Genomic DNA, 15,771 nt, shown 5'->3' with positions numbered 1-15,771 from the left:
GCCATATCGTCTCCCTATATTCTAACATGTTCTCCCAGTCCCCACCTCTGTCACTAGGGAGCACCTTTTCCAGGACCCAAAACTTGAAATCTGCTTGTGTACATACCCTACTATGCCCATACAGGGCATTAGTTTCTCTATTTCTGTTGATGTCATAGTTGTGTTCATACACACGTCTCAAAGTACATTCGGTTTTACCAACGTAATATGCCCAGCAGTATTTGCAGTAAGCGAGGTACACCACGCCTTTTGAATAACAGCTATTGTACATCACATTCTTAAGACAAAAGGACATACTGGGGATTTCTAAACTCCTACAATTGGCCATAAAAGTACATTGGGGACACCTGCCACACTTGAGTCCCCGTTTTAACCGTTGTCCCATTAATATTAATGCTGTTCTTCTTTTCCAGTATTTCCTTAAGACTAAAGTTTCTCTTAAAACTGTACCTTAAATGTCTGTTAAAAATATCTAACCTGCTGGGCATTCTTTGAAACATACCCCATACTCTATTTATGGTTTTCTTTATCCACCATCTATCTTGGTCATTGATCATTACTAAATAAGGTATAACAGGTGATGCCCCCAAAAATGAACCCTGTTTTTTTTTACTGTGGATTCCCCATAGAGTAATGGTATGTACAACTTCCCCCATCATTGTAACACTTGTTCTTTAATAGGTCTAATCAATACCCTCTTTCTATAAAAAGAAAATGGACATAATCTTGCTCCTGTACAAAATCTTCCTTTCTGGATGTCATTGTCACAACTCTTACCATTTGTCTCTTCACTATATTGCGTTTCTGGAAATGGGGGTGACTACTTTGGTAATGTAAATAAGAGTTGGAGAAACACTTTTTCCTATAAGCCTTTGATATAAATTTGTCGTCTTCCATTTTGTTTTCTATACTAACATCCAAATAATTGATTCTCTTCAATCCTATTTTGTGGGTAAAAGCTAAGGACTCTGCGGTAGAATTCAAGAATTCAATAAATCTGGGAATCATCTCAAAAGGTCCCCTTCACACAATAAAAATATCATCCAAAAAAAAAAGTACCTAGAAATATGATCTTTGAAAATGGAATCGAATACATAATGGGTTTCCCAGTACAACATAATGATATTTGCAAATATGGGGGCACAGGATCAATCCATGGCAACCGCATCAAGTTGGTGATACAACTCCCTAGGAAAAAATCAAGAAATTATTTTTGAGCACCTGCTCCATATTTTCAAGTACCAACCTAAAGTCAGCTGCTGATAGAAATCCAAACTCTACTAGCATGTATTCAAACCATTCTAGGCCTTTCTGGTGTGGAATAACAGAAAATAAATCCTTGATGTCCACCGTCACAAAAGTATATTCTGTTTTAAACTCTAAACATCCAATCTTATGTAAAAAATCCCACAAATCTATAAGAATGTGGGGGTATTTACGTTGATACTATTTTAATTTTGTATCCACAAATATGGCCAGGGGCTGTTTTTGAGCCCTCAGAGGTGACAATAGGTATAAGGGGTGGATTTTTTACATCTTTCTAGACCTTAGGGATCCCAAACATGCTAGGTATAAACAGTTTTGTAACTTTTAAAAAATTGTGTAATTGTTCATTAATTAGACCCTGGCTTAAATTATCATCCGAAATCCAATCAATCTTATTATAGGCTATATTCAACTAATTTCTGGACACCACGGTGTACCTGTTGACTTTGTTTAGGATCTCTGATATTTTGGTAACATAGTCAATATTATCCATTAACACCACCCTACTACCCCCCTTGTCAGGTTTCATCACCCTTAGATTAACTGTGTTAGTCAATTCTGTTAACACCCTTCTTTTTCTTTGGTTAGGTTGTTTCTGAACTATCTGTTTTTATTCAAGTCTTTTCTAAGTTCATAAATAACTAGAGTTTCAAAATTAAAAAGTTCTTGATTAAGGGGAGGGTTGAAAGTGCTCCTTCTAGCCAACATATTATTGTGCTGACGTACTGGCTGGTTGTGATACAAATGTTCCAGGTTTAATTTCCTAATAAACAATTTAATATCAAGAACAGTATTAGCTACTTGTTCACCTTTACACGGTACAAAGGTGAAACCTTTCTTAAAAAGGAAAAAAAAATGTCATCCACCCTCAAATCTGTGTAATTGTAAATGTGAAAATTGTCTTTTGTAATCACAATATTATATCCCGGATCACTGTTGATTGAATTCTCACCAACCTCCAATGGCAGGTCAAATAATCCCTCACTTGTATTACAATTTAACCCCAATGAAAAGAGTTTCATCACCATTCACACAATAATCCATGACTTATCTGTGATACTGTCTCCCCCGGTACCGGTGATAGTTCCTTGTGACCTCTGCATAAGATGACGGGGATGTTAAATTCCAGATCCTTTCGGACCTCCTTGGGCCATCCATCCCTAAAGGGGCATTATTTCCATGATGATTATCATCATAGTGGGTTTCATATTTGGTAACACCCCCAAAGTCCAGCCCATTATAAGAGTTCGCACATTGTCTACCTTCATTGAACCTACTGGGTTTTTTTTTCTCTACCCCTTTTGTAATTTTCCCCCATCAGGTAAGCCCACCCTTGAGAATACACTCTATGGTCCCTTTCTAATTTGGTTAATTTCCTTTTATAATGCTTAGAAACAATTTTATCTATGTCCTGCATTGCAATCATGCAGTCACGTTTATATTTTTCAACAGTAAAAAGTAGATCATCAGTAATTTCTTTATACAGCCTGTCAATGTCTATTTTTATGCTAGCAATAGTACAGTTATTATTTATAATAGCCTTCACTAAGGCTAACCCACAACCATTGAAAATACCCACAATTTCTTTGTAAAACGCTGTACCAACTTCTAAATTATTGGCAAACTTTAAAACAGGTAAACCTTTTGGTACCTGGTTATTTTTAACACATTCAGTCAAGTACCAGTTATCTAGCATGAGGTTTCTGTATTTTGTAAATTGAGATTTTAAGTTCTTACATTTTTCTGTATATGTAGAACAGTTCTCATTCGATTTGTTGGATGCTTGCTCAGGTAACACAAATCCCTTATTGAGCCATATGTTAACGTCCAAATTGTTGTAGTACTATAAAGGACCCATATTGAGTTGATCAACTTTGGAACCATGTCCGGCCAAGAATTCCCATTATTCGAGATTAGGGGCTATAAACAACAGGATATCCAGTCTCCCATTAATTGGGCTTCCAAACAAGAGAGAATACATTTGTTGGAATATAAAAATAAAACACAAGACGATAATTTAGATACCATCAGGTTTGTTACAACTTATGGGCAGAACGTCAGTTTGATTAGGGAGGGGTTATCTAAAAACTGGAATATGCTGATGTCCAATGAGGAATTGTATCAGGCCCTTGGTTCTAAATGTAAATACTCGTTTCGGAGAGGTAAAACTTTGGGATCTTATTTTTCACATTTTAAACATGATTGCACGAGGGGAGCTACCAGTCATCAAATGACTCACTGGAGATAAATTGTTAGGCTCATTTTCATGTGGACACTGTACCCCGTGTAAGCATATGCATAAGTCTAAGCAGTTCTCCAGTAAAAACACCAGTCAAGTCTTTGATATAAAATTTTTTGCGAACTGTGGAAGTGATTGGGTAGTATATTTGGCTTCCTGCACCTGTTCAGCTTTCTACATAGGACAAACCTCTCGTCCCCTATATATTCACATGTGTGAACATCTAAGTGATATACATAACAAAAGAATGATTAATGCCCTATACAGACACTGGATCTCCCTTAGCACTGCCAAATTTTATTTTACTATTATTGACCAAATTCAGGGTCATATAATTAAAAAGCTTGGCTGGCACTCCATTCTAAATAAAAAGGAGAAATACTGGATTACTACATTAGGGGGGCTTTTTCCCCCTGGACTTAATGATCATTTATAATATATTATTCATTGGAAGTTTATAGGAATGACTTAACAGGAAGGTGGAAGGATTTCTCTATATAAGTGGTTATGTGCTGCTTTTATTGTTATGTTATTCATCACTGAAGAAGGCAGGTATACCGAAACCAGTATGATGTTATGAATTAACCAATAAAATATTTCTGTGCTTTTTACACTTTGGTGCTGGCTGTTTGATTTGAATACTTGTGCCTTTGTTTTGGCCATTTGCACCTGCCGTACTTGTGAGTGGAATTTTGTGCCATCTTCTGTTAGTGATGGAAAGCCATACCTTTTTATTCTAAGATGGGGGTCTTGCTGAAAATTTGCCTTTTTTGTATAATGTTTAGAATAATATTTATGTTTTTGGTTATACTAGATGAGATGTCTGTGTGCTTTAAAAGTGTACTGTAGAAAAATCAATTGAAAGGCCAAATAAAAAGGATAAATACATAAGTTGCATATTTTATGTTGCTAGATTACAAATACTAACATGATGTAGGCTACTGGTGAACAAGAAAATACAACTTTTAAATATAACAGTTGGTGGATCCAAATGCCAAGCATTGCTTATCAGATATTATACAACAACCCCCCCATTAATATTCCAAAACGTGCACGCTGATTGGTCAGCGTGCACATTGTAAATCAGACTTATACTAATGGAAAAAGGTCCGGTCGCCCGGACTTTTTCCAATAGTATAAGTCTTTTTTTTTTACAGCAACAGAGAATGCAAGATCTCCGTTGCTTTTTACACACTGTCTTGCTATGTTAAAGGAGTTTAACATAGCGAGACAGCTTTTAAAAACGTAACGGAGATCTTCCTTTTCCGTTGCTTTTTTTAAAGCTGTCTCACTATGTTAAATGGGTTTTACATAGCGAGACAGCTTTAAAAAAAGCAACAGAGATTCTCCCTTGCTTTCTTTAAAGCTGTCTCGCTATGTTAAACTTCTTTAACATAGTGAGACAGTTTCTAAAAAGCAACGGAGATCTTGCTTTCTCCGTTGCTTCCACCCACAGCTCTGATGTACTGCATAAGCATACGCATGCGCAGTACATCAGAACTGCCACAGAATACCAGACAGCTGCGGAAGGGCAGCAAGTAGGCATTATACAATGTCATTATTTAAGAAAAGTAATTTTTTTTTTCTTAAATAATGTCATTGTATAATAGCAATAACCCACTTCTGGGTGTGGGTAATGCTGTATTTACCCACGGTTGTCTTTGTTTGGCCACTCTGGCTTTGCCCTCGTGACCAAACCACACCAACCGTGGGTAAATCCAGGATTATCCACACCCAGGTGTGGGTTATTGCTATTATATATTCTACTTCATTTCGGCATTAAGGATTAACCACACGACTGTAAACATTAGCTCTAGGTGATTTGATTACATTGACTAATGTTGATGAAATGTATCTGGAGGGACTTGTAGATTTTGGAAAGATAAAATAGGATTTAAAAAACAACGTGCACACAAACCAAGAACTAATACACAGTCCCCCAGCAGGCAGTACACAAGTATTCCAAAAGTTCAGGAAATTAAATCATCCTTATGAAATTTCTGATTGCTATGAAAATATTTCCTGATTTTACATCAGATGCTGGCTCTGTGTGTCTGCCTGTATGGTAAGTTGAGTGAGCTATATGCTCTAAGGACCTAAACCTTGTCACCACAATAAACAGAACATGCCGGAGGGATAGATTCCTATTCCAGAGACTTCCCATACTCTGGAATAAACTACCTATCTATATCAAACAAAGCTCCTCATTAGCACTCTTCAAGAAAAATCTTGATGACTGGATGGGAAATAAGAAATTCACCCCGGGGATCACCTCTGTGGCTCTGCTCGACAGTGGCACAGGAAAATAATTTTCATGGGTGGCAAAAGCCAGGGTACCTTTTTGGCTGGGCTTGTATAGGCCCCAGGGCCGATAGCCTAGCACCTACCTATGAACCTCACTTTCCTATGAGATGTGATAAATGGAAATGCATTCCCTAGAGCACAAGTGAAAATCAACTGGGCGTAGAAGAATGTAAAAATGATAAATATCATTCAGCTTTCCATACAAGCAGAAGAATTATTTTTATTGGAAAAAAAATTCAGAACATTTAACTATCATTGCTTAATTTACTATGCAGAGGATGAAACATCAACGATAATTCCTTTAGGCCATGATTGAATTTTACCTGCCTATGTGGATTTTCTGCAAACATTTTTTCACTACATTTTTGGATACTTGTCTAGTGCCTGGTGGGGGGTCTGTGCCGAAGGTAAAACAGGATGCATTCATGTGTTTTGGAGTTGCACTGTTGCTAAACCTATGTGGGGAAAATGTTTCCTAGAAAAACAAATCCCAAGAGAACAGAAGTCTGTGTTTCTTTTAGGGGATAAGGTGCAGTGATACATGGATCAAAAAATGTGAATGTAATTTCTGGGAGGTTGGATAAGACCCCCCCCCCCAACACTTAACATAAATGCCCTGTATAAAAGTGGGAAAAAAGGGGGTTGCTGATGATGACAATCATCATCTACATCTTAGTATTTCACTGAGACTTTTCTTTGCAACATTGCATTATCTATCCAAACCTAATAACAAGTTTCCAGATTTTCATCTTGTCAGATGGATCTAACTCTGGTTTTACCTAGTTATTGACAATAAAATGCCTTTGACAGAATAGCTGATTTATCTTTTCTTAAGGCATCTTTCAGAGCAAAGAGAAATGTACATTTTCAGTTGTTTGTTGTTTACTAATTTGTTATTTTAATTTGTTTATAGTGTGATGGTTCCTGTGGAAATGGAAAAATGATTAGGCATGTTTACTGCAAAACTTCTGATGGCAGAGTTGTTCCAGAATCTCAGTGTGGACTAGAGACAAAACCACTTGCAGTACATCCATGTGGTGAGAAAAACTGCCCTCCAGAATGGCTAGCTCAAGACTGGGAAAAGGTAAGACTTAAAATAAATGCATTGTATTAATTCAAACAGTATAATGAAAGCATAGAGTGTATGCAGCTCTAGTACCTGAATTATTTGTGTTGTGTTATGCCCACATAATAATGCAAAGTCAGTTGAAACAGTGAGTAAATGGTTGCCTTTGTGGCCAAACCCAAAGTTGTTCTTTGATGGTCCAAAAGGAAAGACACAGTAAATAAGTCACTTGTTGTCACCTGTTTCACTCATCACAATTCATATACACAGCAGCTCATGTTTCAACTGTAAACAGATTGTAGATCTGTTCGAATCACCCCAGTCAGCAAATAGTAAATGAATGAATGAATTAATTAATACATAAAGAAAACCAAATATTCACTTTATAGTGTGTGTTTCAATCTTTTATACTTAAATACGCTTATATATGTTTATACATACTGAAATATGGTGGTTTGTGTTACCCAGAGCAGTATTACTTATTTTCTGTATAGCTGCAAAGATTGTTAACATTCCCCGCATGTCATCAGTAAATGTTAGAAATGGAAACTATAGATAACTTACATAAATTTGTGATCAATCAACTCCAGCTGTGGTGCTGTTCAGCTAACTTACATTAAGACAATGAGCTGTGGTGGTGTTTCTCTGTTTCAATTAGCACAACCAACACTAGTTAACAGGATGTCTGGTTGAGAGGGACTTTTCTAGAAATTGCAGCCATTACTAGAAAATAAAATATTTAAAGAAAAACTCGTTACTAGAGCTGGTTGCTCTATTTAAAACAGAAAAAAAACAGCACCATTATTGACTGTTGTTATGTATTCTCCAAGGTGTATCAATTAAGTAGGGAAGAGTAGCCCTCATCAATGTGAGAGGGATGGGGGCTTCCCCCCATGTGAGATTGATGGCTGGTGGGGCTTTGTCATGATTGGGTTAACAGTCTTGTTTTAGCTGCAAAAGTTTTTCAGACAGCTAGATTTCCAATGACTAATCTAGACATTATACACGCAAGCATGGAAACATAATGTATGCTATAGTAATTTTTTTTAGAAAAAAAAAACGTCAGCTTAAAAAAAAAATTATTTGCATTTTTCTTTTGTAAGATGTGATCCACTGATGTCTAAGAAAGTGTAATCATTTATTTTTGATCTGATTTTTCAACTACTTTTTATCAAATTGATTATAAATTGATTAATAGATATTATTAAACTCACAAGACTTAAGATATCTTCATCATAAAATCAGCTGTGCATCAAAAAATGTATTAAAAAGAAAAAAAGAATGTCTATCAACATTTTGTCCCTCCCCATATTGAAACTCAGTTAGTTCTTGTACAGCAGTTTGCTACAAATAACTAGAGCCAGCAAGTAAGTTATTAAATCCAACATACTTTCAGACAACATTAAATGGCAAACCATAAAGTCAGTCCCTCCACAAAGAGCAACTACACCATGAATCCTCTCTAAACCCTCCACTGTATTGCCGGTTGACTTTCCCTAACACAACCAACAGTTTGAAACAGTGGAAAAAAGGTATTTGATCATATTGCTACTCCATGGAAAATATAAATGTCCTTTCAAGTGAACAAACTATAAGTAATTATCTAAAACGTACTTAGCTCAGGTCAAAACCAAAAGGCATTTAGTCAAACATGAACTTTCTATTCACCCCCTTAATTTCATTGAATCTATTAAATTATATAATCTAAATATTCTTATTCTCTCCATACCTGTCCTATAGTAGCATATATACCACTTTCCAGTTATAAAAAAAGTAAGTTTGCATCTCTCTCTCAAATCCGTAATTTCATTTGGAATCTATAGCCTGAGTTACTTAATTAAAGCTTAGTGATACCTCCAGACATTTCTGCAGTTACATCCTACTGACACCTGTAGGCGTCAAATATTGCCTACTCACATTTTCATTAATAACTCTAAAGCTATGCTGCATACATGTTAATGAAATATTTCACCTTTAAGGTTACATGATGGCAATACACCTGCACTAATGTTTGGCCTCTGCCTAGTAGAAATATTAATTGTTGCTCATATAGTATTGATGTATATTATCATACATTTCATATTTCTTCAAATATCTCAACAACCAAGTGCCACAGACAGAACTGCTTAGCTTCATATGAAAGCTCTCACCTGGATGGAAAAATGCTGCTAGCAGTATGTATGTAACATGAGTTATTCCTGAGATTGTAAGTTGCTTGCAAAATATTACAAACTTAATAATTACTGTGTTTACTGTGACTTATAAAGTCCAGCTTAAGACCTAGAACTTAAAGAATACTACCACTATAAAAAGTCTATGCTGAAGAGTTTGTCATTCACACTTCTTTAGTAACCCCAGTTGCTCCACAGATATGGATATTTGCTTGAAATGTGAGGACATAATTTGATTTTGTTAAAAAGCTTAGGCTCTGCCCATTGGAAGTTATAGTGCCATTGGTCCATTGGAGGGAACTCTAAATATTTATAAAATTATTTTCAAACACTCCCTAATTGTTTCTAAGGTCTAATCTCGATATTTGGGTAAAACCAACAATACGTAGTAGAAGCTAAGGGAAAACTGGAAGAAAATTAACATAAACGTATGAAAACTACACATGTGAGTATTTATTTATAGATAGTCTGCTGTATTACATGAACTGTAGCAGTAAATGTTTCTGGAAGAATCCCTATGCTGCTGCCACCTTCTTTTAAATTCTAATTTCCCTTCCCATGTGCCTCACAATTGCTCAGGTTTCGTATTACAATTACTGCCTATCAAACGTTTCACTAAATGAGACAACTGTCCCAGCCTAGCGATCATCTTCATGTGGTAGTGAGCCAAACAATTTGTCATCATGCTGTACTGGGACCAGTCCCATTCTCTTTCTTCACCAAATTATATTTTGGAGACACTTTTAGTAATCTTTATGCAGATGCTGAAAAGAATCTGCCAACTTCTGGAATGTTCCTAAGTCTTTGGGCCCAAACAGCTAAAACCTTGACTTCAATCTTCTCTGGTTTTATCCGTTACATAGTGTAATGACAGGCAATCATCTGTTGTGAAATTACAAAAGTAGGCAGGTATACTGTATTTGGAGATAGGGTGCTTCCCCTGGAGTTTTTTTTTTTTCTTCAAAACCTACTTAGAGTACATGATACATAAAGGAGATTCCCTTGGGAAATTCCTTCTCCTAAGGCCTCACATCTAATCCAGCAACCTGGGCACACCTTCAGTTTCAAATCCATACAGAGAGTTTGGAAATTACCATCCTGCCACTATAACAAGGGGGGGGGGGTCTACCTGATTAGCTTTTACATATTTACCCAAATCTGGAAGTCCCAGATGTGTGACTTGAATTTGACCTCAGAATAAAAGAATTATTACACACATTTTCTGCATCCACCAAATAAAGCCCAAAACTTGCAATGGTCATAGGTTCATAGGTGTGTACTAGGTTAATGGCCCTGGAGCCTTTACAAGCCTAGCTCAAACAAATTGCCCTGTCATCGTGCCACCAGATGTTAGTTCATAGAGCCTTTATCCAGTAGGGCAACTGGAGTGATTCTTGGGGTGAACTTTCTGTTACCCATCCACTCGGCGAGATTTCTCTTGGAGGGCCAGCGAGGTGCTCTGCTTGACATGAATGGGAAGCTTATTCCAGAGTATGGGCAGTCTCTGGGTGATAAACCTGTCCCTCCAGCATGTTCTGTTGATTGTGGTAATGTGGTCATGATTTCTGGAGCGTGTGGCACAGGGGGATTGGGATTTCTTTAGGTGTAGCATTTCAAGTAGGGCTGGATCGGACATGGCTTTATAAGTCAAGCAGAGAGCACCTCTAAGTAGATGATGAGAGACTGAGAACGACTGAAGTTTCTTGAGTCTGTCCATGTAGGACATGTGTTTAAGGCCTAGGATCCTTTTTGTGAGGTACTTTTATGACCTCCCCAGATGTTGAAGCCATGTGTTGGTCCATGTGTTAAGGCTTTTTTAGAAGGGATAGTAAAAAAATGTGTAGTCATTTCCAGAACAGTATTGATCTGACAGCAAGTATATGCTGTTGTAGAGGAAGAGTCAACTATTACTACCCCTTAATGTAACTTTTGCTAACTTCTAGCTTTTTTAAAATTAGCCTTCCTAAATCTAATTTGTTATCACCATACATAGGTATACAATATGTTTAGTGTCCCATGTTGAATGAAAAGTAATTCTGATTGCATCAGGAGGTGCAGAATGTAATGTTAATACATAGAATTATTGCACTGCACATTGAGTACTATAAGAATCCCAGACGTCTATGGACCAACTCTCCTGGCTTCTATAGGAAAACAATATCATAGTATCTACATGATGAATCTTACATTTAGACTAAATATCTATGACTGCTGACTCTTACCTAATGGCCAGAGTGAAAGGCTTAGTCATCAAAACAATAATATAGTTGACATGGGGCATCACTATTCCTCTGGCATAGCTTAACCAGCCCTGCAAGTCAAGCAACAGTCGATCCCATCATAGTTCATCACTGTAGCTTATCAAAAGCTTTCTCTACATCTAGACTATGGAACAAAGCAAGAGAATTTTGTTCTGAAGCTTAATCCATTAACAAGGAGACCCAACATTCCCTTTCTTTTCGCAAAACAAATAAATATGCTAGTCAGATTGTATTGATCTGCCAACAAATTTCAACAGGCTGTATGCCCAGCTGAAGAGGTAAATAGGTCTATATGAATTCAAATCTTTTATAGGCCTCCCTGGTTTCAGCACCAGAGTGGAAGTCATAGTTTACACTTGATCTTTATATTTGGATTTTTTTTTTCTTGATGTATTGAAGTCTGAACAGCCTGCACAGCACAGCATATAAAGGCTTCACATGAGCACTATGTCAGAGATCTTTAAAATGCTTATGATTGATGTCAATTAGAACAGCTTTGCTACAAACTCAAGCTAATAATAGCAGATCCAGATAATCACTGCAACTACAACTTTTCAACACTGAGCCAAATGCTCAAATATCTTTAAAAAACATTCCTTGGATCGGAAGGACAAGTCTACCATTTTCTAATATTTTGAAAATCTACCCAGGTATATAGTATAAATGATAAAGCCAAAGGAAAACATCTCGTCTTGACAAATGACTATCATCTAATGAGATGTCCAAAAATAAGTTCATGAACCCTTGCAAATACCCGCTGAGGCTAGGTGTAGAATATATTCTAGTACTGCAAAATGTATTTTGAGAAATGTCACTCTGGAGTTTCTATATCATAGTTTTAACCCTGCTCAGTTCTTTGCTTTTTTAATTTCATAATATTTTACCTATTAAAATATATTATTCCTAGATAACTTGTGCATTAACAAAATACGTCAAAAGGACCTTCTGTATCCTCAAAAGATCCCTTCTAATATATTTACTAAATTAAGCTGCTATTGACTCTTCTCATAGGATTTGCATGATTGAGACAGTTGAGATGACAATTTTTAATTACTATTTCAATGTTAACTGTGTATGTGAAGTAATTGCTGCAATCATTTATTCATATTTTTAAAGAAAAATGTATTTGATCAATTTTCTTTTAATTCTTGAGATAGATTTCATGCCTTTAGATTAATTTACTTATTAGTTAAGAAAAGCACGTCTTTCTGAAAGTTGATAACCTTGTAGGGCTGCCAAGGCATATGAGCCTTTTTTGGTACTAATAAAGATGCCTTGAACATAGTGGCTCAACAAGCCATGTAGGCATGCTTGAAATTTACTGTAGTCTTAGATACCTTGCTGTGGTAGAGGGAAGTCCTACTGCTTACCAGTGGGAGTGGTGAGCATTGTACTGCCTATCTAACACTAAAGGAGTGGTTTCCAGCTCTGAAATTGTAATTTTATTAGCCATTTTGGGCTGATTTCTATCCCTTTCAACTTTCTGGCTTAAAAACGTGTGCGTTTGCACATTTTTCGCATCATGCAGCACCGCGGGGCTACGGTTAAACTATATTCCAAGTGCCAGAAAGTCTGCTCTTCAGATTTCCCCTTCAAATTAGCTGGTTTCTCAGTATTCGCACTAAAATCTGAACCCCTGTGACTAGCACTTGCTCTAGAACTGGCTGGAAAGCACTAGGAAGCCTTAAACTGATACAAGCTCTCAACTCTCCTTGTTAATAAGGAGAAATTAATCGTAGGCAACCTATAATTGCAAAGTACCTTGCAAAGGTAATGGAAAACAGCTCTTGTACTTTACAAAAATAGCACCTAAACAGGCATATCCAAGGGTCAGCTTCTGGTGATTTCTCCTGTCCAGCTGGTGAATCTGGGCATACTGGGGCAATGCAGCAACTGCCTCGTACACAGACAACCCTCTCTTCCTACTACCCAACACCAAAACCTGCAAGAGATGCACTTACATAGCCAAACTGAAAGCAAAGCTCTCTCTCCAGCCAAGATTGTGCTAGACAGTCAAGAGGAGAAGGTTAACACCTGCAGTACACCTCAAGCAACACATAGCCCTTCAAATCCCACACCATCAACACCCACAAATAGCAACACTAAACCCACATATGCGGACGCCCTTAACATTAACCTGCCCAAGCATCAAGGACCTCCGAAGCTGAAACACAAACACCAGTCACAACCAAAGTGACATATAGCTCACAACACCAATGTGCCACCCAACAACAGCCCCTAGGGCAGGACAACGTACCCGTAACTTTAATCATAGGTGACTCTATAGTCAGGCACACTGATGTCCTACTCACCAGGCTGAACAAGGAGAAAATTAGTCAGCTGCCTGTCGGGTGCCAGGATCCGCCACATAACGCATGCACTCAAGTCACTCCACAACAAGTACAAATACGACTCTGTCATTGTCCATGTTGGAGTGAATGACTTCAGATGTACCTCTCTGAACTACAAGAAAAGAGACATGGAAGAGCTCTTGGATCATGTGGCCCAGGCAGGTATGACCCTAGCCCTGAATAGCATCCTGCCTTTGCCCAGAATGATACCACAGAATAAGTACAAAATGATTGACTTCAACAATTGGCTAAGCTTCTGGTGTCATTCAAAGGGGATCCAGTATCTGTCTGCTTGGGATGACATGATCGACAAACCACGATGCTTTGCCAGAGATGGTCTGCACCTGTCACCCCTGGGATTCAGATTACTGGCTAAAGGTCTTGCCACCCCTATAGTGCCCTTTTTAGGTAAGGTTCAAAGGACAAAACCACCACCATAACAGATACAAGCATGCAAAATCTGAAGGTAATGCTACTCAATGCTAGAAGTCTAAACCTCAACATGCACTCTCTCGAGGCACTCCTAAAAATGAAGAACATTGATATCTGTGCAGTAACTCAGACCTGGTTAAAGGCTCCAGGGAGCACCCCTGCAATCCCAGGCTACAAATCTTACCACATTTTTCGGCCACCAACCCAAGACCGAAACACTAAAGGTGGAGGACTGTCCATATTCATCAAGGATATTCACACCTCCAGGCTAGATGCCCAACACACTGCATCTGAAATTCTCCAGGTGCAACTAACACTAAGTAAGACTGAAATCCAAATTGTAGCTTGCTATAGATCCCCCACCATGCCCCAAGATTCTCACTACATCTTTCTAAACATACTGGAAAATATTAAGATACAGCCAAACACCCTAATACTGGGTGATTTCAACTACCCTGCCATTAACTGGGAAACCTACTTAGGTACCAACACTTTTTCCCAATGGTTCTTGGAATTCATAAATTCCAACGCCCTGGATCAACTAATCCGTTGTCCCACCAGGGGCTCTAATATCCTAGACCTGGTCATTGCCAACATGGGAGATAGATGCTCCACACCAGTGGTCACTCCCTCATTGGTCAAGTCTTACCATAAGCAAATCACCCTTGACATCCACATCCCACCCGCACCCCCCAGTAAAGAAACCTCCGTAAAAAACTTCTCCAAAGCCAACTTCATGCTACTCAAGTTAGATGCGAAAACTTCATGAAACCCATGCAGACGGGAGCTGAAAGTTTGACTGCTGAATCCTACACTGAGGCACTGTACGAGCATATCCGCTTGTGCATGAATCGTGCCATCCTAAAATAGAACCAAGATGTTGTCCTCCAAAAAAGGGAAGCCAGTCTGGTGGTTCCCTGCCATAAACAAACTATACAACAGAAGGAAGACACTGTTGCAGAAAAGAGGAAAATCCCAGGATGCAAAAAGCTCCCTTATCAGTCTCAGTAAGAAGCTGAGATCCCTCATAAAATCCTCCAAAGCTAGTTACGAAAATAAAATTGCCAAAGATTCCAAAGACAACCACAAGGCATTCTACAAGAATCTAAATGGCAATGCTCACATCTGCTCTGAGCTACAACAGAATGGCATTAAATATACTGATCCCAAGGATATTGCCAATATCCTGGCAGATCGATTTAGTGCCAACTTCACCCCCCCTCTCACATCTTAAAAGGCCCATCTCAATACCAAAAGATTGCCAAATTCCAGTAATCATGGCCACACAGGTAGAAACCGAACTCTCCAAAGCTAAGAATACAGCATCCATGGGACCAGATGACATCCCGGGCTGTGTACTACATGAACTACAAAATGAACTGGTACCTCACCTAAGTCTCATGTTTAATCATAGCCTCAACTCAGGCTTCCTGCCCACTGAGTGGCGCACAGCTACAGTTATCCCACTCCACAAGGGGGGATCCACCTTGGATCCCAGGAATTATCGTCCCATCAGTCTAATGAGCCTGATCTGCAAGGGCATGGAACGCATTATCATGGAACTTATAAACAAAGACATTGGCAACCTTCAAACACTGGACCCCACCCAGTTTGGGTTCGTGAAGGGCCGATCTTGTCTCCTGAACCTGACTGACTTCTTCAAATCAGTCTCCAGAGCTGT

The 15,771-nt window shown here is 38.2% G+C and overlaps 1 protein-coding gene across 2 annotated transcripts in view; it reads left to right on the top strand.

The window, feature by feature from the left end:
* ADAMTSL2 (ADAMTS like 2) overlaps nt 1-15,771 on the top strand; it is a 1,179,463-nt gene that overhangs the window by 1,005,531 nt on the left and 158,161 nt on the right. For both annotated transcript variants that reach the window (XM_044058888.1, XM_044058887.1), the window contains exon 16: nt 6,723-6,893. In XM_044058888.1, the coding sequence (XP_043914823.1) occupies nt 6,723-6,893 (171 nt within the window). The remainder of the gene's footprint in view (nt 1-6,722; nt 6,894-15,771) is intronic.

This window comes from Protopterus annectens, chromosome 16.part0 (genome assembly GCF_019279795.1).
Source record: "Protopterus annectens isolate FY-2018-M chromosome 16.part0, PAN1.0, whole genome shotgun sequence".
Lineage (NCBI taxonomy): Eukaryota > Metazoa > Chordata > Ceratodontiformes > Protopteridae > Protopterus > Protopterus annectens.
The sequence above is the reverse complement of the archived record's forward strand: the minus strand, read 5'-3'. Positions and strand labels throughout refer to the sequence as shown.